Source organism: Microchirus variegatus (assembly GCF_963457635.1).
Source record: "Microchirus variegatus genome assembly, chromosome: 3".
Classification (NCBI taxonomy): Eukaryota; Metazoa; Chordata; class Actinopteri; order Pleuronectiformes; family Soleidae; genus Microchirus; species Microchirus variegatus.
This window is the reverse complement of record NC_139804.1, coordinates 20,395,545-20,421,967: the sequence shown is the minus strand read 5'-3', so window position 1 is coordinate 20,421,967 and position 26,423 is coordinate 20,395,545. Positions and strand designations below refer to the sequence as shown.

Here is a 26,423-nt window from a genome sequence, read left to right as displayed (position 1 = left end):
GGCAGGCTGTACACCAAGAGGTGCAATGCTGCCCTCCACAGGAAAAAAAACATTATTTCATTTCATTTGACCTCATTCGTTAATTCATTATCTGCCACTTTATGCTCCACATTAGGGTCGTGGGGTTGCTGGTGTCGATCCAAGCTGACAGGGCGAAAGACAAGTATACAATGAACAAACAACTATTTACTCACAGCTACGGTCAATTTAGAGTGTCCAACTAACCTCTGCATGTTTTGGACATGTGGGAGGAAACATGCACACAGGGATGCAAACTCGCAAACTCCACACAAAAAAAGGCCTGGACTGGGACGCAAACCAGCAACCTTCTTGTTGTGAGGCAACAGTGCTGGATGTGCACCACCATGTGGATCATTTCCTATGATCTGTAAATGTAACCATTGCCTTCGGTCCTCCATACCAATTCATCTCTTATTGGAAAAATTACAGATAGAGTAAAAAAAATTTTTAAGAGCAGAAAAAGTAATCAGAACAAACAAAATGTTCTTGTGTTCAAATTGTTGAAAATGGCAAATAATTAATGCTGACCCAGTGAATAAAGAGTGGCACTGACTCTGAATCCTTACCTGTATGTGATGTCGTCAGTTTTCTCATTTCGATCCTTTCATCTGTTATGAGACAACCAGAACCTTATAATTTATGTATTTAAAACACAGCGTACCAACTGTGGTAAACACAAAAGAGAAAGAAGACTCCAGGTGTGAGAAATGGCGCATAAAGGAGTTCAGCTAGAGCGGGATGCAATCTGCTGTTCAATCTGTCTGGATCTACTCAAGGAACCGGTGACTATTCCCTGTGGACACAGCTTCTGTATGAACTGTGTTGAAACGCACTGGGACACAGAGGATGAGGAGATGATCTACAGCTGCCCTCAGTGTAGGCAGACCTTTGAACCACGGCCTGTCCTCATGAAAAACACCACCTTAATAGATTTAATGGAGCAGCTAAAAAAGACTGGACTCCAAGCTGCCCCTGTTGGTTATTGCTATGCTAAACCTGAAGATGTGGCCTGTGATGTTTGCACTGGACGGAAACTGAAAGCTCTCAAGTCCTGTTTGGTTTGTTTAGCCTCTTACTGTGAGAAACATCTTCAGCCTCATTATGACTTGCATCCTTTAAAGAACCACAAGCTGATTGAACCATCCACGAAGTTCCTGGAGAACATCTGCTGCCGTCATGGTGAGGTGACGACGATGTTCTGCCACACTGATCAGCAGGGTGTCTGTTACATCTGCTCTGTGGATGAACATAAAGGCCACGACACAGTCTTGGCTGCAGCAGAAATGACAGAGGGGCAGAGACAGCTCCAGCTGAGTAAAACAGAAATCCAGCAGAGACTCCGGGATAGAGAGAATGATGTGAAGGTGCTGGAACAGGAGGTGGAGGCTTACAATTGCTCTGCCGATAAAGCAGTGGAGGACACTGAGAAGATCCTCACTGAGCTGGCCCCTGAGCTGGTGCGTCTACTGGTGAAAAGCAGCTCTGATTTGTCTCAGCAGATCAGATCCCAGCAGGAAAGTGAACTGAGCCTTGTTAAAGAGTTTCATGAGAAGCTGCAGCAGGAGATCATCGAGTTGAAGAGAAAAGAAGCTGAACAGCAGCAGCTCTCACACACAGAGGATCACAACCGTGTTCTGCTCAAATATCAGTCCCTGTCAGCACTCTGTCCGTCGACACATTCCTCCAGCATCACTCTTCGTCCTTTGAGCTGTTTTGAGGGTGTGACGGCAGTTGTCTCACAGATTAGAGGTCAGCTACAGGACATCCTGACTAAAACATGGACAAACCTCTCGTTGAAAGTGACTCAAGTCAAAGTTTCACTGCCACAGCCAGAGCCCAAGACCAGAGCTGAATTCTTAAAATATTCACAGGAAATCACACTGGATCCAAACACTGCACACACATGTCTGTTATTATCTCGGGGAAACAAAAAGGTCACAGTGACGCGAGAAAGTCAGTCTTATACCGGTCACCCAGACAGATTTACCTACTGGTGGCAGGTCCTGAGTCAGGAGAGTCTGACTGGATGTTGTTACTGGGAGGTGGAGTGGAGAGTAGAAGGTGTCGCTGTCGCAGTCACATACAAGAATATTAGAAGATCAGGGAGATCGGATGAATGTGTGTTTGGATTAAATGACAAATCCTGGGTGTTGGACTGTTACCCGAACAGGTTTGACTTTTATTTCAACAGCGTCAGCACTAATGTCTCTGGACTTGTGTCCCCCAGAGTGGGCGTGTACCTGGATCACAGTGCAGGACTTCTGTCCTTCTACAGTGTCTCTGACACTATGACTCTCCTTCACAGAGTTCAGACCACTTTCACTCAGCCTCTCTATGCTGGAGTTGGTTGTTATTATTATGGCGACACAGCTGAGTTCTGTGAACTCAAATAGACTTGAGCTATTGATTAATTCTGTTTTCATCTTTAACTCCTTTGGTCTCAATGCTGTAATCGCCTGCCAATCAAATGTCGAGGGCGGGTACTTTGACGTCCTGTCACTGTTGTTTGAGCTTGTTGAAGTGGAGCTGGAATCAGTGAGCGAGATCCTGACTGTTCTCCACAAGAAAAGAGAAACCTGTCTTTGTTCTACAAACGTGGCTACATGAAGTTTGGTGAGGTTGAAATGAAGGAATTCGAACAGTTGGCCGGGGGAGCCAGACTTCAGAAGAGTATAAAAGGAAAAGACAGGATTTGACAAGCTCAGGAGGAACAGAGAGTGGGATGCAAGGGTCAGGAACAGATGCGCTGCAAGACGGTACGTGTGTGGCTGGTGGAAAAACAGCCAAGGACGGAGCCCGTTGCAGATTCTTGCCATTTCTTAAAAGAAGTGGCTGTGATAAATGTGTCGGGGCAGATGAGACAACCAAAGCATGATAAAGTTGCAGGTGATTCTGTTATTATCAGTCTGCTCTCTGACCAGGATCAGTTTGAGGAGTCTTATCTCCACTAAACTAAACATGCATTATTGTCTTCAGGAGGTAAACACACAAAAGACGTAATTGTAATTAAAAATCACAGTATCTTACGAGTGAGTACCTTGGGACTGACAGGCTGAACTGTGAAGCAAAAAAGGTATTTCGCGCCGACATTATTTAAGGAAACACATCATTTGAACAGTGATCGAATCTATATGACTGTGTTTCATTGTTTTGTTGTACTGATATTTAATTATCTTGCCTGTATTCTTAATTAGCGGTGATCTCACTGTGTCCTGTTATATTTTTATCTGGTTTCGTTATTAGTATGTTTAGTTTGTTTTAAAACTGAATTTCAAACTATTTTCTCATCGTGTTGCACAACAAATCTACCTGTGGGTATAAATAAAGTACTTGAACCTGATTTATTAAGTTTACACATTTTTGTTCTTTAAAACTTTATTTTCATCCAAACATTAATGTGACCTGTTTCACATGGGTACTCTCGGTTTCTAAATGGTTTATTTGTAGCTGTACTGCGTAACTTTTGTTGTCAGACATCTCCTCACCATGGCTTAACAGTTTTTTTTTTTTTCGTGTCTGCAGTGATGAGTTAAGTGAAGCTTCGTACGGCAACACTGTCACTGAAAACACAGAGAAGATTCTACTGCTAAACATAAATGTGGATATTCTGTAGGCGTTTTTTTTTTTTTAAACACAATCACGATTTTAGCTTCTCACAGTTGTGATCGCACACCTACAGTATATGACTGTGTCTGCACCTCGGCACCTCACAGCTCTAAGCTTCCTGGATGCAGTCTGGACAGTTAAAGACAGATCAACAACACTTAAAACTTACCAAAGTATTGTAGAAAAAACCTGCAACATCTCCGTTTCTGTCACTCTCGCTCCTGTGGGTATGAGTGACCGGGGAGGAGCGTTGTAGAAAATCTAGGTCAAATCAGGACACTCAAACTGCAGATTGGAGACGAACCACAAGAGTACCACTTCATAAGTTGTTATTATTAAACTGTTTAAACAGACATAAACCTCAAAGACACATTTTTTTCATAGAAAAACCAAAATTTGGATCTTTGACCTCTGATGTGACGATGCCTTTGAACTTTGTGACGCCATCTAAATGGAAGGACTATGGAGAACTAATACACTTAATATCACATTTTATCTTCTTTTGATTACAAAACTACAGTTTTTGTCTTAAAATGTCACTGATAGAGTTGGTTGCTCCATTTATTGTAACTTGTTAGGTTGCCAATTGGTTTGTTGCCTAAATGCTGTGAATTGTGGGTAACTCCCTTGGACAAAGCCTATAATGATGCCAAATTATGGAACGTGACCATAATGTGTCCTATGGCCTCACTGATTGACTGTGAATGTGCTTCAGAGTCTGTGAGGGTGGACAGTAGTGCCAGTCAAACAAGCAATGGTGGGACATATCTGCGTCATCCACCTGTTTATATAAAAAGTTTTAAGCCAATTGTGACAATTATTAAGAAAATTGCAAAACCATAATTATTTAATAATTGTGACAGAGCTAATGCTTTGAGAGAACCCTTTCAAATTCCCCACAAATGTTTACTTGGATGTGAGAATGATGAGAATAATCTTTGTATCACAGTGGACTCAAAACAAAACAATCTGTTTCTGGTCTCTAAAATCTTAAATTCCTTTTAAGTCACTGTAGGAGGTCAGATGGAGGGTCAATCAGAGCTGCTGTGAGTGAGTGGGCCGCCTCACAATAGACCAAGGGTGTCAAAGTCAAATGACCTGGGGGCCGATGAACGTCTAGTAGGGGGCCGGCCTGGAGAACAAAAAGTGGGGGGAAAAAACAACTCTCAACAACTGTTGAGTTGAGGCCATGGTCTTCCCGCCAAGTTTCGGAAAATTTGGTGGAACTCAATCTATGCTGAAGTTATAGGGCACTTCCTGTATTGTGGTGAATGGTCAAGTTCGCCAAGGGTTGCCATGGTCACGCCGTTTGAATCCGCAAAACCTTTCGACAACTTTGCTAACATTGCTCTTACATAGATTTGTAGGAACGTGCATAGATTTCCTACGTAGCTTTGTAGAAACGTACATAGATTCGCAAATTGCCAAAATGTCCGCCAAATTCAAAAAGGCCGTCTTCCTGTTGAGTTGAGGCGATGGTCTTCCCACGAAGTTTCAGGAAGTTAGGTAGAACTCAATCTATGCTGAAGTTATAGGGCATCTAGGCATATAGGGCTTCCTGTATCGTGGCGAGTTGGTTGCCATTGTCACACCGTTTTTGAATCCGCAAAACCTTTCGACAACTTTGCTAACATTGCTAACAAACATATATTATACAATATTGTGTCACCTCGCTGACAGCTGTGCCTCAGCTACACACTGTGCTCAAAAGATGGTGAGGTCGAGGGCCATGTTTTCATTATAACATAATATTAAGTGGGGGGCTGCAAATGGCCCAGGGTTTGGCCGGCAGTTTGACACCTGTGCAATAGACCAACCTGAATGAATGTGTCTAAATTTTTATAGTTGTGGGCGGAAACCCACACAGAAAGGTCCCAGACTGGGAATCAAACCCAGAACCTTCTTATAGTGAGGCAACAGTGCTACCAACCCAACTAAGTTGTTTTATTTATCTACAGAGTAGCACAAAAACTTCCTTTTGCTACCAACAGGTGTGACTTTGATGACATAAAACAGAATAGAATATAAAGCTACGCAGACACAAAAGTTCCATCTGTTAGTAGCAGAAGTGTTTTATTGCTAATGAGTAATGTACATATTCATCTATTAATGTCTTTGTTTGTACTTGTTTCCTGTTTTCTGAAATCTAATGAATGCACTTGCTGCTTGTTGACAACAGGGTAAATGTGGACAGAGCAAACAAAGTGGATCATCTTCTTGAGCAACAATAACTTAAAGGGCAGCCTTGTGAAGGGTAAATCTCTGTGACCCACACTTTGAGAAACCAGCACACTAATAAAACTTCAATAACTTCACTGTGCAAACTTAACTGTACGATGAAGGATTCTTGTATGTGGACTGGATGCCATTATAAGCTTTGCAACTTGAGTCAAGTTCGCACAATCCCACTTTCAGAGCCAGAGGATCACTATGATCCATTGGACTTTGTTATGATTGTTTCAGTCACATTCAGTCCATTACATGACTGACTGGCAACATGATGTACTGTACAATCTTCCATCAGTCTACCACTGCCTCAGCTACAATGGAAACAAAGAAGTGACACAAGATATTCTGTGCAAAGCACTAGTGGCACTACTAGTCATGCGCCATTTCTCACACCTGGAGTCTTCTTTCTCTTTTGTGTTTACCACAGTTGGTACACTGTGCTTTAAATACATAAATGATAAGGTTCTGGTTGTCTCATAGGACTTTCTCGCCATTTGATCAAGCACATCCACACCGAACTTGGTGCTGTTGTGGTAGGTCACAGTGTCTGGGTTAGAATTTTGCCCACTCGTGATTGTCATAGCCGTGTGGACAGTGCTCAAAATGCAGACATTTTTCTTAGTTTTGCCCTGATACACGGCGAGTGACGCGATGTCACTTTTCAGCACCTGTGTTGTGAACAGCGGCATTTGCGCCTTATCTGTGGTGATGTTCCTGCCCTATACTTCGATTGTGATAATGCCATTGTTTACTAATGCTTTTTACTTAGAGTTTCACTTCATACCTGGATAATTACCTGAATTAGTGAGAGTAGAAGCAGGAGTACGAGACTCCAGTCGGCATTTTTTTTGCGAACAGGCAGAAAATGAATCGCTGTCAGAGCTCACGTCAGACGATCCCACAGACCACTCACTCCCTGAAGCTGCATCTCCGTCAGACTCAGCTTCATTCATGCTCTGAAGTTGGACAGTCACGTTTATTCTTGAATTCATCATTAGTTGTTTTATTTGTGCTTGTTTGCAGTCAAAAGAAACTCAAGATCTCGAGTTTCCAAAGAACGATGAAAAAATAAAAAATAAAAATCATAATTTTTTTTCATATTTCTTGGAAACTCGAGATCTCGACTTTCCAAAAAATATGTAAAAAAATAAAAAATATGGGGGCTCCGTACAATTCAGCTGTTTTATACAGCCATTTATTTAAATTTCAGTGGGGTTTTAGAAGGTAGATTTTGTTCCAGAGGGGTGTTTTAGTTGGCCCTGCCTGATGATTACTAGTGGTTGAATATATTCATTTGCATGTTTAATGTACTTGTAATTCTTTAATTTGCATAATGGTCCTTTGCTATCAGTCTGAAGTCACTTAGAGGCAAGGGAGCAAATGGCTCAGTGATCTCTGCCATTCCACAGCATAATTTCCTCATTCCTGCTGATGGCCTTGGTTGGCATCGATTGTAATAGGCCGTCTGATTGGTGATTTAAATGTTTACCACTACATGGAAAAATACAACCTCCTGATTCATTCCAGCACAAATGGTTTGATGGCTTATGACTTTTTAAACATGTACTCAGCTGGCAGAATGGTGAATGCTGCGACGCGAGAGTGAGGGTTACAGAAGCATGTAATCATACAGGACAATAAGAACAAAGCTTGTTTTATTACGATCCATGTCACAGATGGGTAATTTTACAATTGCACAACACATCTTAGAATCTTGTTGTTGATAATGGTTCTCTTGCTAAAACAATAACGGTGCTCTTTACTGGTCGTAGCTTTTGACAACCAGACAGCTGATTGATCGACACATAGTTCCGTATTTCATCCATTCAAACGCACAACTGGATGCAATATAGCATCAGTGCAGACCAACCATATGGTGTTAAAATAAAAGTGACAAAAAAAAATAATATCTATATTTCAAATGCAGCTCTACAGCTTCACATCCGGCTGCTGTCAGTGAAATCATTCAGCTAAAATCTGTGTTAAATAGTATTCTATATTCACACAGTTTCAGGGCTCTGACAGTAGATCAAGAAGAAGACTCTTTTCCACTTTATCCAATTAGGAGGTGGAGGAGATGTTTGGCTGTTTGTTGCTGAATAAATTCTACTATGATCATGAAGTAGGAGGAGAATAGTGTAAATTGTTAATGCACTATTTTAACATGCAGTAAATTGTAAATATCTGCAATATATTGAAAGTTATTCTGGAAAACTGGGCAAAATCATCTTTTCTGGTTAACATAATCAAGAAAGACTTAGGTGTTAAAGGGTTAAGAAAACACCTCATAATGTAAAGATAATGATAGACAGACGAGTATTTTGATATAATCAGGGGTAATGCAACACAGGAATGATACTGTTTTTATGGTCACCATCATTTTTAAGAATGTGTATGTAAGTTTAATAAGTGAGGAAAGCCCAGAGGGTATACAAGTTTAATTGTTAGATGTTAATTTGCATTGTTGCCATGTTGCCAAGATACAGTAAAAGGTCCTCAAGTCCAGGCAGTGAACCACACAGTGTTTTGATTGTTGGTAAACTGATTACACAATGTTTAAGTAAACCATTTGTAAATGAGCTATTGTTTCTTCTCAGTTTTACACTGTTAGAAAGGCTGGGCTTAATGACATGTACACAAAAGTTGTTGCTTAGGTGAAGTGACGCAGCTGTAATCACACATGTTCATCCCAGACAGAAGCATCCATTTACACTATAATGCAGTAAGAATATGATTTATTTGCCCTCATTAAACAGCACATGAGGCCTGAACATTGAACAGTTTGTCAGTGATTTAATGTGTTGCTGCTATAGCTGCTTTCAGACGTGCACTTAAAATCCACTGAGTCAATTTTCCAGATAACACAGAAGGAAAATGTCACAGCGTTCTATAACTCATACTTGAGCCAAGCTCCATAGCTCATGTGGATGCTGTATACATTCACCTGTCAGGCAAAGTGTCCAGAAGCAATTTGTAAACATCAAGAGTTAGAGTTTGAAAACAGCTTATGATTGGAGATCACTTTTGGTGATCATGTTATAACCACTGTGCGATTGAGTTCAATAACTTAATTAAAAGAACTTACATCCTCAAATCATACAAGAATTTGTAGACATCTTGAGGATACCTTCATGCTCGAGCACCGGCTCAAATCTACAAAGCTGATTTCATCTTTTCCTGGAAGCGTTTGATGCGGAAAGGTGAAAGGTCATGGGAGGGCACTTGTCCCAGGCTGAGTTCACTCAGAAGCTTGCCGATGATTGGTCCAAACTTGAAGCCGTGACCTGAGAAGAAGAGAAGTCAAGACAATAAGCGATGTACATTCACAGGTCATTAAGCTATGTCAGATGAATGGATGAACTAATGAAAGTGAGTCATGCTTTTGCACCTTGTAGCCTATAAATAACCTGCATCTCTGGGCTTTTGTCTGAGTCAGGCGTTGGATTCAAGCCACACATGAATGAATGCATAAAAGAAGAGCAAAGCTGTTGCGATGCCTGTCACCGAGCATCTATTCACTTTGGTGAATCGGGACTAAAATCTAAGTAAGGATGATTTGTCCTTTCTTTGCATAATGGTTTCTTGTGCTCGAGCCCAGGGTCTGAGATGAGGGCATCTATTTTCAAAATGCAGCCTGACTTTTCCTGTTGCTAAGGTCTGAGAGGAAAATTTTTTGAATGTCAACCGGGCTTGAAGAATGCAGCTCATTGCCATCTGACAAAGGTCTCAGAGCTCCCCTGGATTCTGTCTGGCTTTGAAGTCATAAAAGCTTGGCTCCGACAGTTTGGCCATGTGAGTTTTCATCTCACCACCGAAGGAGAAAGAAAAACCTCAATAGATGGCCGAACCCACAGGGTGATTTTGTAGCCATGGCAACCCCCCAGCATTTGCTCTAAAGCACTTGTGTTGGGCTTTGATGACAAATGCACAATGTGAAGGAGGGGGAGGAAGGCAACACACTTTTTCTTCTGTTTTATTTACAAGCCCTTTAAACTTGTCAAATATGGTCCTGAGCTTTTTTTTTTTTTACTGGGGCTGTTGAGAAGCTACAGTGCTGATAATAATTAACATTAACATATAGTATATAGTAACATGAGCAAGAAACTCACCAATTAAACACTCAGGGTTAGGGTTTGGTGATACATCAATGCTGGAGGTTTAATGCATGTTTTCAGGAGTTTCAAAGTATTGTGACAAGATAAGAAAGCAGGCAACTTCCTCCACGGGGACCTGAGCTGTGAGAACGTTTTTTGCGACAGAAAAAAAAAAATCTGTATTTGAGCTTTGTAATAATAATAATAATATTTTATTTTATTTGTTAGGATTCACTGAAAACATTCATGGGTAAAGACTACGCTAATGAATGTGCATTTTAGCCAAAAATTAAACAGAGTGAATTAATTAAACACAGTGAAAGCAGATAAAACACTTTTCAACTGGTGAAAAAAACTGATATACCCAGTCTTTTGGCCATTGGGTATAGGGTATATGTTCAGATGTCAGTATATCTTTGAGTGTGGTTCTTCCAGAGATTTTTCTCTCCATTAATGCCTAGTGTTTGCTCATTGTGTGATCTGTTGGGCTTCTTTCTTTCCTTGCCTTACCAGGGAAGACTCCTTGTAATATTTGATTAAGCTTGATTGGACTGTGCTATATAAATAAAGTTTATAATTATTATATAATGCAGTCTCCATGGTAAACAACATTGCATTATCTTTGACAGGGAGACCATCTGGTGAGATGATATTAGCATTTAGCTCAAAGGATTTCTTAACCTAAAGCACAGCCTTGCATACCTGCTGGGGCTGCTGCAGACAAGACATTTATTTCTCAATTTGCATCTCCCAAGTGCCCTGTATTGTTTCTCTGCAATGTGCACATTTATGCACATGCACACCGTACTGATTTACAAGTGGTGGTAAGACCAAAAAAAACAAAAACAATCAAGATATGCAAAGTGTCTTCAGAGGCAGGGAAGAGGCAGTGTGAGAAGAGTTGACATGTTCTAAAAGGACACAGTGAGTTTTGGTGACTAATGCTGGGAGCAAACATTGTTTGTATGCCACTGCACGTCATAGAAGATAAAATGGGAATCTGCCATCCCTGCTTACTTCACAGAAAATAATGATAACATTATACATAATCATTATAGATATAATTTTAATGAGAACGACAGTCAGAGCAGAGGTGCTGGCAGTTTTAAACATTACCATTAAGTTTTATTTGCCATTAACACACAGGCATGAACTGGATGTTTTAATATAATTGTTGTTTCTTCTTTGTTGATTTAGATTGTTTGATAAACATACCAAACATTTTTCCTGTTCTGACATAGCTGCGCGTTGCTTTGATCCAGCTCGGTGTGAGTCTGGTGAGAACTGTGTCCCCTCCTACCTGTGTGTATGTGTGATTTCCTGCCACCTACGTGTCTCATTTATTCACCCCTGTGTGTGCAATTACTACCACCAGGTGTCCCAAATAATATTATGAAATATTTGTAAACAAAACTCTGACATGCCAACAATCAACATAAATGGCTCCTATAATTAATGTGAGGTATATTAATTTGTTGTTATAATTGAATAGCGATATGCTGCGCCATGATCTGGCAGATGTACAATCTCTACTAAATGACTTCCTGGAGCAAAAACTCCATACAGTGATTATACTGTAGAGCTGTGTCTGACATCAGAAGCTGTGTGAGAGCCGTCCTTCGTCAGCTGCATATAGACAGTGGAGGCTAAATCTGTTGGATCCTTTGTTGCATGGGGATGGAAAGACACACAAGTTGAAGTTTTGAAGAAGCCACTACATGCTTCAAATCACAGTATTGTGGGTCTTAAAACCATAAAACCAAAAAAAAAGACACATTTTGTCATCTGTATTATTTGGAGCTTTTGAAATGGGTCAGCAGAGACATGGTGCTGTGAGGCAATCGGCTTAATCCTAATTCTTTCTAACCCCAAACCAAAAGCATATCTTGGCCTCAGGAATGGTAAAATCATTACTATGCAAACCAGTGGTAATTCAAATCTTTCTACTTCTACTTCTGTTCTTGTGCTCCACTCCAAGTAGAGAATTGTGAGCAGGTTATTAATTTGAGATATAATTAGGTAAAAGACATGACAGCACGGAGAAATGGAAAAGTGCCAAGATACACTGAAGGTAATTGTTGGAGAAGAGAGGAGTTCTTCCACCTTTCACAATGGACGAAAACTAATTAAAAGTTAAGGATCTATGTTGTTAGAATATGTGGAAGTTGCGGTGTGTCCAAAGAGACGGCGCTCTGCGGCTCTGTGATAGCAGTTGGATGACACTGGTTCCTGATCACAAGACAACAAGGAGTGCAGTGAGAACACAACAGCCTGATGAAGGTCATGTAGATGACAGAAGCAAAAGTACGGATTGTACATTATGTCCATGATTGCTGTGAGTGATCTGAAATAGGTAGATTTGCTACAAGCTCACGTAGGATCTGTTATGAATGAACAAACCTGAAGGTTGTTCTTTCTCAGCTTAGCCTCATGTCACAGGTTATTATTGTTCTCTATATATAATCACATTTATTTCGTTTTTGACTTCTTGGTTGATGTTTGGTGGGTTAGTTTTTTGAATTTAAATCTATTCTGCAGTGAAGAAGCTATAAAAACACTTTCCTACTGATTTTGGTGTATCAATGAGCAGCCACTGAGTCATGGACACACATTTTAATCTCCAGTAAATAGCTGATTCTAGAATTTGACGGCATTTTAACAAAGACCTCATTCAAACCAGGTATTGACATCCATCCTCAGTGATACAATCACAGGCAGATGCTAAGTACATGTCTGAACTCTCCCAATCCATCCCGAATGCATCTTCAAATCACAGAAACCACATTCAGACGGGATTTGAGGACACATCTGGTCCTCAGAAGATGTATTTGAATAAAGGGCAGGTCAGATAATTTGTGTTCACAGGAGACACATCTGGGATGCATTTTAATGCCAGGTATGAAGAGTTGTACTTGTGCCTGAACAAAGTTGTTCCTGTAGACTACATTTGTTGGCTGTTATTGGGGGCTCCCTATCTCAGCTTGAGACCCCCAAACAATCATCATCTTTACCCTTTCTGCTAAAAATGGCACTCTGCCCACCCCCCCCCCCCCTGCAGATACAGATATGATCATCTCCTGCTCCTGCATGCAGCCTGGACTTTAGCTCCCCTGTTTTAAAGGAGTGCTGGTCCCTCTAGTACTTAAATCAGGTTGGCTTGGCTGTGCTTCTGGTGTGTGAGCTTTTCAAATGGACTTTCAGATTCATAGGTTTTGAGCCCCTTGAGAAGTGTTCCATATATTTTTATCACCCCCACAGGTATAAGGCACTTTGTCTTATCTGTGGCGCAGTCTTATTCAAGGCAATCCTATCTGGGACTCTGGTCATTTCTAAAGACTTTCATTGCCGCCACCATGCCAACTGTGAATCATGAGGTGTTGCACAGATGTGATGGTGACAGCTTGATGAACTTGTTGGTTTGGTCAATAAAAACCTTTGGGTTTGATGAGCAGAATGTTGCATGGCTCATGGCTCAGATACAATTGCTGGTCCCTCTAAAGAGACCCCATACCACTTTCTAGCCTTGGTTTGACTCAATTTGGGCCTTTCTCATCCAGTATTTATCCTTCTTTGACTGCGACCCTCAGGGCTCTGACCTTCAGTAGGTCACACAGATTTTACCTGCAGCTGGAGCTTTTTATGTTCGCACTTCACACATGTACACATTCCCTGCTCTTCACACGTTTTTGCTTCCAGGTTATCCTGGAATAAGAGATTCTAATTCATGTGGCGGCTGCTTCTGCTGTATCTGTGCTGTCCTGGCACACATCCGAACAAGTCTGGTTTACAAGGAAGTCGCTCTTCTCTGTCTCATTGTGACTCTGACATCAACAAAATCTACCCACATATTTGTGTTGGTTGTTTTCCTGTGAATATATTTGTGGCATTTCAAATGAGACACTCTGCAAATGTGTAGATTCTACTCGAACAGACCTAAACATCCACAATGTTTCAATACTTTAGGCAACTACTGGGGTCCAAGCACTTAGGTGTAGATTAAAAAAATCTTAACTACTCAAAAGCTTGAACTTTTCTCCAAGATTAATTAAATGATTAATGACAAATCCTTATGATGAAGTCTGTCAAGCGTCTGTCAAATGAGTTCGCTGCATTTTGTTGCCCAGTGATTTTCCAGATAGCTGTATAACAGAAAATGTTTCAGAAGTTTCACAATTCTATTACTTAGTTGCATTGCGATGGGATAAATGCTCTCTGCACCCACCTGTGCCCGTGGTGCCACTGTACACACACTAATGTTCCCTCAGTCAGGTCTGATTTTCAGATGAAGGACACATCATACAATACATATAATGTTGCTTGGTTTTTGATCACAAAGCCAAAACAGAAATAGAATAATGACATCAACAGCAAAAATCACTGGAGGATACACTGCACCGTTTAATCATAAACATCTTGTCCTTCATTTATTAATGTATTCATTTGACTTCACTGTAACTCCTATTCGCCTATATTTGTTTGACTGTTGTCCACCATTTTGGTCAAGACCAAAAAGTTGGAGTTGATAGTTGGAAGCCCTGTATGAATGGATGATGTACGCGGGCCGTATTAGCTGAAACAAACAAAACCACACACATGGCATGATTTCTGATTCATTATCTTTAGAGAGGGGGTGTTGAGTTCATGGTTTCTTATTCCGATTTGACCAGGCCTGGCTGTATGGAATTTGCACAACTCCAAGCAACCTGGCTTCCTCGCAATAAGACATGCTAATTGGTGGTTAGGTTAATTACAGATTCTAATTTGACTCTTTGTGTGAATGTGAGTTTGTCTATTTCTGTATGCTGGTGTTGTGATAGGCTGGTGACTTTGCCTCTTATTCAGTGTTACCTGAGACTGCCCTCAGTTTTACACAATTAGTGGCATAGATGGACTTTTTATTTGGGGACCCTGTTGTATAAGATGAAAAACTACCATGGCCTTATCAATGATAGGCCGTCTGCACTTTGTCAACAAACTTAACTTACTCTGGTAAAGAAGAAACTTTTTTTTTTTAAAGAAGTGTCCACATTAAGACTCTGGGTAAGCTGGGTCACAGGAAGCCTGTTTTTGCACTACTAATTGCCAAGCATGATCAACTGTGCATTAATAAATAATGTCCTCTGAGCTGAAGCCTTTTATTAGTTCCGCTTAGATTCATATTTCCAAAGTGCCTGGGCAACACTTCCCTCACCCTGCTCTATATACGTGCTGCTCAGCATACCTGTACTAATTACTGCTAGATGCTTCACCAGGTATTTTTTTCCCCAGACGAGCTTTAAATTACCCACTGCTGCCAGTTCAGATAACCTGATCCACATTTCAACAACCTATAATAACAAACACTTTTCAGCACTTCAAGAGGGTGGTATTTTAAAATGTTAGATCTGTGTGGTAGGCTTTTTGTCTTCATTTTATTTTAACTCCTCACTCAGATGTTGTATCTCTAACTAAAACATGTTTCAAACTAAGAGACAACAGCACCGTCTCTAAAATGAATCCTTCAAGCTACAAAGAGCTAACTATTCTCAGGTCTATCAATCTCAGTGGGGATTTGAATATGTCTTAATAGTGACTATTTTAGTTCCACATTTGTTTTTACCAATCGTCAGTTTCAGCTACAACTGCGTCACAAACCAACAACTACGGATTTATTGCATATGATTGATTCAATCTACACCATATATGGTACAGAGCTTATAACAGTCTTTACCCCAAAATTAACCTGGCATATTCACATAGCCATATTACTGCTTCAACTGCAGGACACTTTTCATCTGGTTACCTATTCACATCGTCTCTTTAGCTCCCTTTAAATTGAGAAACCCTAAAATCAAACCTAACCAAATGTCATTTGTAAAACAAGAGTGTAAAAAATGGAGTTGACCTGCCATTTTAACACTGAGCTGCACACTAACACACCACCAAAAGAGAGTGAATGGCAAAAAATGTACTTTAGTATAGTACATTAGAAAGGATATTGTCCTGACACTAATATAAATCAATGGCTTTCCCCCCGAAACATAGGTTTATAATGAGCTGATATCCTAGGACTAGATGTTAATTTTTATATTACAATAGCTATTCTTTATGAACAGAGAGGATAAAAATGTGACTATGATCTTTTAATGAGTGCTGAGTGTTGCATTATGGACTTTCTGTAGCCTTATGATGTTGCTAATTTAATAGGTTGAGTGAAACATCAAGTGTTTTTAGACCAGTTTAATCAACAGGAGTTTCTAACGACTGCTGTATCACATTCTGCTGCCACAGAGGAAAATCAACCAGTAGCAAAAAATATGTCTCTCTAAAAAGACTGAAGAAAGAACCAGGTATATTAAATGTCAAGGAGAGTAATTAGATGGAGAGGAATGAGAAGAATGACACGACTCAGTCAGCTGATTTGTGACCCCTGGGTCAGCTGTCCATAACTTTGATTTTGTTAAGCAGCCAAACTCCTTAAAAGTGTCAGTGTTTGTGGGAGGATAAGAAAGTGTGCTATTGGAATCCATTTACTGTAAATCTAGATAAATCAATGTTATTTAGTACAGAGCGCAGTGCGATCACTCACAGTTAGGAACATTTGATGTTTATTCAATATGCTACAAAGTCATGTGAAAAACATAATGCATCGTTTTACACAATGGCCGCACAATCGTGCAGCTCTCACACACATACACACACACACATACACACACACTTGGGTTCTCCAGAAACCTAGCAAATATACTATATTCTTGGAAAAATCCGGTCAAAATACCAAAGATTATTTCAAAAATGCTCACAGACCAAATCATTTATTTAGCACCATAAACACTTCTGCTGAGTTTTACTGACCTGAGCTGTCCTGAGTTAACACCTGAAACTTTTTTTTATCAATAAGGCCAGCATTAAACTTCAGGCACTATCTCTCATCAGTAATTTAAAAGACCTCACTCTCATGCATTTTTTTTTTTTTGGAATCCATCCTTCTTCCCCTTTTGTTTAATGCACTGTAATTTCTCACACAAAGGCAAGTATGGCTCAATACCTTAACAAACCCCATTTGACACATTTGGCTCCAGTATTTTATTTTGAATAAACTCAAACCTCTATAGATGACAGCTATATCTCATCTACTGGAGACAAAGTGAAATTTAACCTTGGATCCAATTGCGTTCAGTGACACTCAGTCTTCCTCAAAGTTATGTCCAAGGGCGAAATGTCGTTTCAAAACCTCTCCCTATGAACAATTAGTATGCAGAGTTTGATCCAGTACTGAGTTGGCATTACTGAGGGAAACAAATGATTTATCACTGTCACCTGACACCATGTCATTTTTAAAGTTCCCAGACCTTTCTATTTAATGCAGTTCATGTCACATGAACGTGTGTCACAAAAGAGCTGAAGGCATTCAGGACAAGCCTCTTGATTATTATGTATTTTCAAAAGATAATCCAATATAATATTAGGAGTATCAGATAAATAACATTCCCATTCTCCTGCTGCTGTTTTTAGAATATACACTATTCCGTCCATTGCTCCACTGTTGATGAAATGCAGCTGAATTTCCCCTGGAAAGCATGATCTACCATTTAGTTTGAGTTGTCTTTAAGAGCTGGTCGACCTGAAATGTAAAACCTCATATTAAACAACAGCAGCAGAAGAAGTCGCCTGCTGTTTTACGCGATGCTCTTCGCTTATTATCTTTAAATAACTGTACCGTGCAAGAAATCCTGGAAATCAGTTTTGTTATGTGGACTTCATTGGCTGATTTAATCGTCTTTCACTTAATATGCTATGCTTATTCTTTGTCTTATTGTTAAGCCTCTCTTACTCGGGATGAATCACTGAGAAGGGAAAGGTTAGAAGATTATTTTAAACCACCACATAGTGAATGTGTTATAATACTGTTCAGTAATCTCTTTTGTCATGTGCAGTATAAAACCCAGGGTTAAGTTAAGAAGTACAATAAATAGTAACTACAGGAAGGGTCAGGTGAGGTGAGGTTACATACAGTATTTGTCTAATAGGGAATCGCCACATTTACTGTTATGGCTGAAAGTGACCTTGACTCTGTTTGGCTCATATCTGTTAATGGCAATCAAATCCTAGCTGGTAATTTGTTCAGGTCATTATGATCATCATCTGTCCCCATGTTGCATCCATCCGTGATAAGACAGCTGGTATAGATCAGTGGTACAGTCCACACACCTTGGTATGGCAGGCTGGGGTTCAAATCCCAGTCAGGGCAGGGCAGCTAATACCCAGTGTGGGCCTTTAATGCTTCTTGCCTTTCCCGGATGTGAGAATTGATCAATGTAAGTCGCTTTGGATGAAAGCATCAGTTTAATGTCATGTTTCCTTCCATTTTGTTTTCAAATTCTATAAAAGCACATCAAGTGTCGGTAACACAAATACAACTCCTTTGAACATTGGAAGACGGTCTTGAAAACTGTCATTACTTCTCACAGATTTGCTATAACCATTTCCAGAAAGAGGGGCCACATTCCATGTACAGAGCACATTTCCTTGATTTGTTTTTAAAATCTTTTTACTCGTTACTACCAAAAAGAAATCAGAAGAAGAGTTGGTAATGGTCTGTGTTTACAGTAGGTTACATCTTTCACACCCAATCACACACTGCAAAATTGGGTTAAGTATCTTGCTAAAAGACACATGATTTACATTAGCAGAGCCAGGAATTGAACCCAGAACCTTCCAGTTGAAAGACAACTCCCCTTTCCACTGAGTAACCATGGCTCCATCCTAACCCCTCACTTTTTTAAATACTTTTACTTCAAAAACTTAAGTACATTTTATATCAGATTTTGATACTTAAGTACATTAAATGTCATATACATAAACTGAGTCGACCCCTCAGTCAAGTCAATTCAGTGGGAAGGATTGTGAAACACTTGGAGGTGGTTCTTTTCCCAGCAGACTGCTTACATTAAACCTACTCATGACTCATGATAAGATGATTAATGTTCTTCTTCATTCTGAGCTGGTGCACAAAATGAACTTGTGGCTATGATGCCTTGTGTCGCAATGTGAACAAACGTCTATTGTTTCTTTCAATTTCAAAGTACCCAGTACTTTGCTTCACATACATACAGATATGAACTCTTGAGCACACACATTTTCAAACAACCACACACACACACACACACACTCATTTGATATTAATCTCCTTTCACAGTGGGAAATTAGACGACATACTGAGCTGATAATGTAAAACAGTTTAGTTATTTGCTATAATTTTGAAACTAAAGAAATCTTGTATTGGATATTTTGTTGTAAATTAACTTCCTGCATCTTTTGTGCCAGTTGTCTTTTGACTGCTGTGCTTATTTCTCAGGACAAGTCAAAGGTAACATGATGTACTGTAATAACTTATGTGATCCTCTAACTTTTCATATAATATCATTTAAGTGTATTTGTTCCAGTACGTTGGCTTACAACCAAGTGCAAACTTATTTCATTTTCATCAGGCTGAGCTGCACTTTGTGTTTACTGCTAATGAGCAAACGAGACCTGTAATCTCAAATAAAGGACATCAGCATTGCAACCATGTTAAAATTATGGAATTAGATTTGTGTCAGTATTATCAAACACTTTTCAGCAAACAAAAATAAGCCACAAAATCAAAATACACAAATTGCAAATGATGATTTCATCATTCAAAATTATTGTATGTTATTTGTCTGAAAATACACTTCTTGTTTGTGTTGACTCTTTTGCGTTTGCGCTCCCTGGTTTTTCGATTCTGTCCATGGGCCTTAGGAAGCTGCCTGCTGTTGAGTCATCCGACTCAGGTACTTGGAAATATAATTGTAAATGTAATAATTGTAACAAATTATCTTTGAAATATTACGGATGAGTCCAGACAATGACTCCAATCATAGCCTAGCAAGTCTACTTCCGGTCTATTGAGCTGTCACCAAAACCCAGTAGCCAATCAGCAGGCAGCTTTCTAAGGCCCGCCCATGGACAGAATTGCAAACAAAAAAAACAAGTAAAGCAAAGAACAAGTTTGAAGCCCAAATAGAAAAGACTCAGAGCAAGCGGAATTCCAATCATTGCAAAGAAATAGTGTATTTTCAAACAAATAAAATAGAATAATTTAGATTTTTTGCAATTTGCAAATTGTGTATTTTGAATTGGTTCATTTTTGTTTGCTCAGTCAATAAAGTCTTGCTTGCTTTGTGAAAATGTTTGATAATATTGACAAAAATTAAATTCTAGACACTCTGCCCCAGCTCAACCTTGTGGAGCCACTAGTTTTAGGCTCTCAGTCTGCACTGCATCGGCAACAATGCAATGCCTTTTCTTCACAAATGTCACCACTTTTATTTCAGTTTGAGCGACTTTGTGTGATGCTGTGGTGTTTTGTACCTGAGAATCCTGCTCCAATCACAATGTTGTTGTATGTAGGGTGACAGTCCAGCACAAAGTGACGGTCAGGAGTTAGCTGCAAAAAAGATATAAAAATATATGATGGTGAAGTGCTGTTGGAAAAACTGACAAACTCTGACCATTATACAGCAATATTGATCCCACATGATCTGGCTTTTTTTTTAGCCAATGTTGTTGTGCTTTGTTTTTGCTTTGAAATGGAAATGATGCCTTCCAAAAAGTATCTATATTACTAGAAGTCTGGTGGTTAATATGCATTGTTTTAGTCAGTTATATAGTTCACCACTTGACTGTCAACAGCTGAATAGTTGAGTATAATGAGTATACTGTCCGTCTAAAATCCTCTGCAAACATGGCAACCATAGGAATGAAGACATTTCTGATTGACTTGCACATGGACACAGAGCTGCTGTATATGGAAACAAGTGCAATGTCTGCATATTTATTCAAGAGTGCTGCAGCATTCTTTCTCCCATATCTTCATTTCACTACATGCAGACAATAAAAGTGAACACACTGTACTGTCCATGGAAACATTTGACAAAGACGCATACTCTCTCCATATGGCCTTTGCAGCTGGATCTGTCTTTGTGTCTTTGTGAATAATAGGAAATGTGATGTAATGTGTTGAAAATAGTCCAACATGGAATACACGAGAACCTCTGCTCTTTGAGAACTCAAAACATTTCACTGCAACTTGAGAAACACATGTCATTTAGCTCCCTGTCCTGTCTTAAGAATCAGTGGTGATGGAACGGCTCACTGGCTGTGAAGTGAGAAAAAGAGTGTGACTGTCAGGTTTTTCAGTGGCATTGGACAAGGTCACAGATATTATGTTTTCCTCCAGCCTCAGTATGTGATTGTGGTAAGAGCAGCGCGCTGTGTTGCTGGAGGGCAGAGTGGCTGCACAATGCCTGCACTACTGCAAAAACACACACGTACGCACACACACACAAACTCAATCTGCCACCTAAGAATGGCTATGTGAAAAACATCCACCAGTAAATTACATACAGTCAGACTGAAACCTTTACACTGTAGACTAAATTTGGAGTTTAACTGCAGAGTGATGAACTTGAACTCATTATGAACTGTGTTTAAACACATACAGTACTCTGCACAATGTTTAAACAGGTGGGAAAAATGCTGATGAAAAATAATGCGTTTGCAAACACAAGTTCCAATTGTTCTTTTTTTCAATTTACAAAATCCAGAGTGAGCTAACAGAAGAACATTCCAAATGAAATCAATATTTGGTGTGATCACCCCTTGCCTACAAAACAGCTAGATACACTCGCACAAAGTGAGTGGTTTTGTAGAACTGAAGTCAGGTCTATGATTAACTAATTATACCAAACAGGTGCTAATGATCATCATTTTCATATGTAGCCTGAAACACAGTCATTAGAAACATCTGTGTAGGAGGCTTAAAACTGGGTGCTATTTTCCGATGACACACATAATATCACAGCCCTTTACAGAAAGAGCCATTACAAACACTGTGATATTCAACTGTGGATACTTACTGTATACAAGCAGCTCTCCACCACTGCAGGCTCAGGGTGCAGGCCGGGGAAACAGCGGGCGATGTAGCGCTGAAGGATGTCAATGTCAGACCTGTCTGTCTGCTTGTCTCTCTGGTCGGGGTCTGTCAGACTGCCTATGTGGTGGCATATCTGTAGAAAAGATGTTATTGTCAGTATACTTTCTATATAATTATACCAACATCCGGTTCTCACAATTTGTTGGTAAGGTGTATTCTGTATATTCATATGTTCGATGTCTGTATGGTCTATATAATAGTCCTTTGTACATAAAATTACTATATTCACATTGTAATTTGAGTGTAGTGTTACGCCCAAGGACAATTTGTATTCAGGGATTGAATCCTAGACTACTATCCTAGATGGACTATCTACCTCCTGATCCACAGCTGCCCCCTAACATTTATCTGTGATTATACTGAGCATAAACTCTACCACTTCCGCTACTTTGTGCAGTTTCTGTCTCGATATTCACTGTCATGACCATCGCCACCAATCAAGTAACAAGTCCAAGCAGTTTAAGCCAGAAAGTCTTCATATCCACAGCAAACCCAATTCAATTCAGAGCAGCAGGTGCACCATCTGTGCAGTGACACAGAGCAAAAGAAACCACCAGCACAACTTCTCTGCTCTCTTCAGAGCAGGCAAAATTACCCTCTCTATTATTATCTTGAAGGTATTAAAAGGGAATGATTTGGAACATTTTTTTTAGGTGTGAAATGAGTTTGTTATAGCCTTTCATTTAGTGACAGCAACTCATAAAACATGTACACAAACATGAACTGAAAATGATGAACTGAAAACTGCGAGTGCATGTTCATGCTGCTGTCAGTGAAATATTAGTGGTTAAAATCTGTGTTAAATAGCTCTGTATTCTGACAGCCAACCGAGGAGAAAACGTTTCCAATATCCCACAACACTTCATCGCCTCAACTTTTGAAAGTTGGGCTGTTTGTAGATGAATAAATGCCCTTCACCAACAAATACATTCATGAGGTGATGTAGGGAGGAAGGAATGCTAACAGCACCAATGGACAGAAAGTAATTCAAAGACAACATCACTGACATTAGGTATAAGGCATGTTCAACATTTTGCATTAACACCACAAAATCACAATGCAAAGAAATAAAATATCAGCTGTTAATATTAATTTACAAGTCTATGCATTTCAGAGTCAGCTTGTTTTTAAACTAAACAGTAAAGCTGTGTGATATGAGGAAAATGTAATACAGCTGTTGCATACTGCAATGACAATATGACATGTGGTAAATAAACAAATAACTGAAGTTATAAGCTGATATTGGGTTGGCTAGCATTTGCAGATGCTGAAAAAAAAACAGCAACAAACAAAACCCTGAACATCTTACTGCCCCCTTTAAAACATTTTCTGCTTCTCTAAACAACATTAGATATAGTCTCAAATCTCATCTTCTACCACTTTATCCTCCACATGATAGCCGGGGGGGGGGGTGCTGGTGCCAGTCTCAACTGACACAGGGCAAAGGTGGGGTACACCCTGGACAGGTCGCCAGTCCATCACAGAAGTAACACTTAAATAAATCATTTCAATCCAACTGCAAAATCTCATTGCAATTGTCTGACCATTTATCTTCTCATTTCTCTGTCCGCTACATAGGCAGGGTTTCACATGGTGAGGGGAGGATTTAAGTGAAGGTAAATTGCTCCAAACAATGATCTACATTTACATGGTAAATGTTCGATATATTGTGCAGCCATTCTTATTTGTTGTGTAGAAGTAAGTCATGGAAAGAAAAGCATCTCTCACTCTCTCTCACACATACAATGTGACTAATTATAATATTCTTCTCTGCTACATTTTCTTTCAAATGATGTTAAATGGTCCCATCCCTGGGCGCACAGTAGCTTTGGTGACTGTGTCTCAGAGTGAATAGGAGGACGTGGCATCGCCATCTGTGCCCCCCTCCCTTCTATGCGTGTGGTCTGCTATTAGGCTGTGAGCTCCCGCTGGCCTGCCATAGTGCCCGAAATAGAGATGTGTCATCGAACGCAGCACTGCTCCCACAACTCATCTGATGTTGAGGACGCGTTTCACTTTACTGATGACTTTGCAGCTGTTTTTTTTTGTAAGTGGAGAGCAACTGTGTCCATGTGGCAACATTCCAGCCAAACTGTGGGCCATCTATGTCTGATAATGATAATAATTGCAAGTGCAACATCTGTGGTCATTTGTCTTGATTCAAACCAATAGAAAGTATATTAAATAGTACACAGTTAGTTTTCAGCCCTCCGGGTTTGTGTTTGTAAACATGAGAACTGAAAACAGTGTCGCCAACTCCTAAGTAAGGAAAGTAGCTATTGGCTGTCCTAAAAGTCGCTAGAAGTCGCTAAATGATGACAATGCCTAATTTGCATAATTTGCCATTTGCCTGATATGATCACATGTGTGCCGTAACATGGTACAGATATCAGTACTGACACATATACATAGAGAGAGAGATACATAATATATATAAATATAATGTTATGTCTGATAATGGTGGCAGCCATGCGCGTTTCATTAGCAGCCTGGACGCTCTCCTCTCTGCTCTGACTGCAGACTGGGACTGCTGCGGAGGCGACTGTTAGACTAACCGCCTGTGAGTGCTTTGGGAGGGGGAGGCGATCCCAGCAGCACACGCTGCTTGTTGAGCACAGTAACTGAGTGATACGTGCTTTCATGTAAGTCTCCAAACACCACAAAAGTCGCCAATAACGCCACAAAAAGTCGGTAGATTTGTAGGCAGGTAGGAAGTTGGCAACACTGACTGAAAATGACCTGAAAGCCTGATTTATACTCAACTCACTCAACACTTAAGATTGCTGTCGCTTGACAAAAACTCGCACAATGTTTTTTATGCTGCGGTGGTTTCAGTCATTTCAGTGTAACCACAGATCTGTGCAAGAAACCAATCTGAGAGCCAATCAAGAGAGCACCAGAGTGTGATTGTATATATGATGTTTGTATGTGTAAATACAGTATGTGATGTACATTTCAACTTGTCACATAATATTTATTACCAAGCCCTGTTGGCCTCAGTGTGCACACATTTATAATAAATCAACATTGCTACAGTATACTTTAAAACGCCACCAACAATATCTGAGGTGTAGTACAGAATCTAGAATTCATTCATTATGTAAAACCAAAATGGATGATCAGTTGTGTGATGTACCTTCATAAGGCCTGGGTACTCATTGGAGGGGAGGCCATAAATGTGCTCGTTTGTCTCCTCGCTCTCAGTCGTAATGAAGCTGGGAAAACGCCGCTTCACGTCATATGATCCAGGAACCTTCTCTTTCCAGTAGCACACGTTGATCTTCATCACCTATCATAGAGGAGAAAAACAGTGAAGCCAAAACTACCAACATATTCTCCATAAAAGGACCATAAATCATCATTGTGTAGTATATTGTGAACCACATTTGAACATATTCTTATTATTGTGCACAATGCTTTTCATACAATAATCCAAGATGCTGATTACACAGCATGATTATTGTTGGTGAGCCTTGGAGTCGCCACATTTAAAGGCCACTCTGAAATGTGCAGTTCTTTCACACAACCCAATTCCACAATTTTGGGAGAACATGTAGTTGTCATGGTAACTTCAGGAATGTTCTCCAGAGCAGTTGCTTGTGAACCTAATGTTCATTTCACCATCAAAGGCTTAGGTTAAGGGAAGGGCAGACATAAGCTATAGACAACAAACGCAGGTGTATTTTATTGATGGGAAGTTAAATGCAAAGAGATTGATTCATTGTGATGAATCAGAAACACTGTCTCATGTTGCAGCATGATACTGCACGGGCCTATGTGGCAAGGATCTGTACACAACTCCTGTAAACTTTTTACTATCAAGGACTTGTAATGTAAACTACCTATGTATATTTCTTATCATAACACACCAGCAACTTCAGCACCAGGTCTACCACTTTAACCCTTTAACTTCTAAGCCTCAAAATGTCTGCCTGCTTATTTTAACCATAAAAAGGCCAATAAATGTCCTGTGAGTGAGTGCTTTTGCCCATTTTTCCAGAATAAATTTCAATATCTGGCATTTATTTAGTGTATTAATAATTTAAAATTAAGAAAAACAACATTTTACTAAGAGAAAAATGATGTAGTTGTACATTATATGTAAGTTTGAAATTTGAACAGTATGAAACACATTTAAAATGACACTTTTTTGTCTCAATGTCCAAAAACAGGCCCAAAAATTATAAACTATGTACAGGCTTTTTTCCAACTTCTCTCTTCTCTGGCGATAAAGATGCCGTTTCGCCGGCTTCCTGTAAAAGTGCAAGCGAAATCACCGTAATATCCACAACTTCTCAGCTTTAAGATACAGGTGGAATTTTTTCAACAGATAATATGTAATTACGTAGACACTGCCTTCTTTAAACACATTCAAAGGCATTTTCTGGACTGTCATGAATGAAACATGTTGTTTTAGATAACCTTTTTGAGTTGGTTAGGATCTTGTTGGTATGGCGTGTATACTTTATTATAGC

The 26,423-nt window shown here is 39.7% G+C and overlaps 2 protein-coding genes across 3 annotated transcripts in view; one reads left to right on the top strand and one right to left on the bottom strand.

The window, feature by feature from the left end:
- Positions 1 to 728: 728 nt before the first annotated feature.
- LOC310924369 (tripartite motif-containing protein 16-like) lies at positions 729 to 2,414 on the top strand (the record flags this gene model as incomplete). Its single annotated transcript, XM_083886079.1, has 1 exon — positions 729 to 2,414. One exon carries the CDS (start codon positions 729 to 731, stop codon positions 2,412 to 2,414), a length of 1,686 nt encoding a protein of 561 aa, XP_083742205.1.
- Positions 2,415 to 7,590: 5,176 nt separating this feature from the next.
- The window catches only part of pipox (pipecolic acid oxidase), a gene marked incomplete at its 5' end in the record, with an annotated part of 32,481 nt that continues 13,648 nt past the window's right edge, over positions 7,591 to 26,423 (bottom strand). For both annotated transcript variants that reach the window (XM_083886080.1, XM_083886081.1), the window contains 4 exons: positions 7,591 to 9,140; positions 20,325 to 20,400; positions 21,872 to 22,021; positions 25,085 to 25,237. In XM_083886080.1, coding sequence (XP_083742206.1) covers positions 9,010 to 9,140; positions 20,325 to 20,400; positions 21,872 to 22,021; positions 25,085 to 25,237 — 510 coding nt within the window. In that variant the 3' untranslated portion in view covers positions 7,591 to 9,009. The remainder of the gene's footprint in view (positions 9,141 to 20,324; positions 20,401 to 21,871; positions 22,022 to 25,084; positions 25,238 to 26,423) is intronic.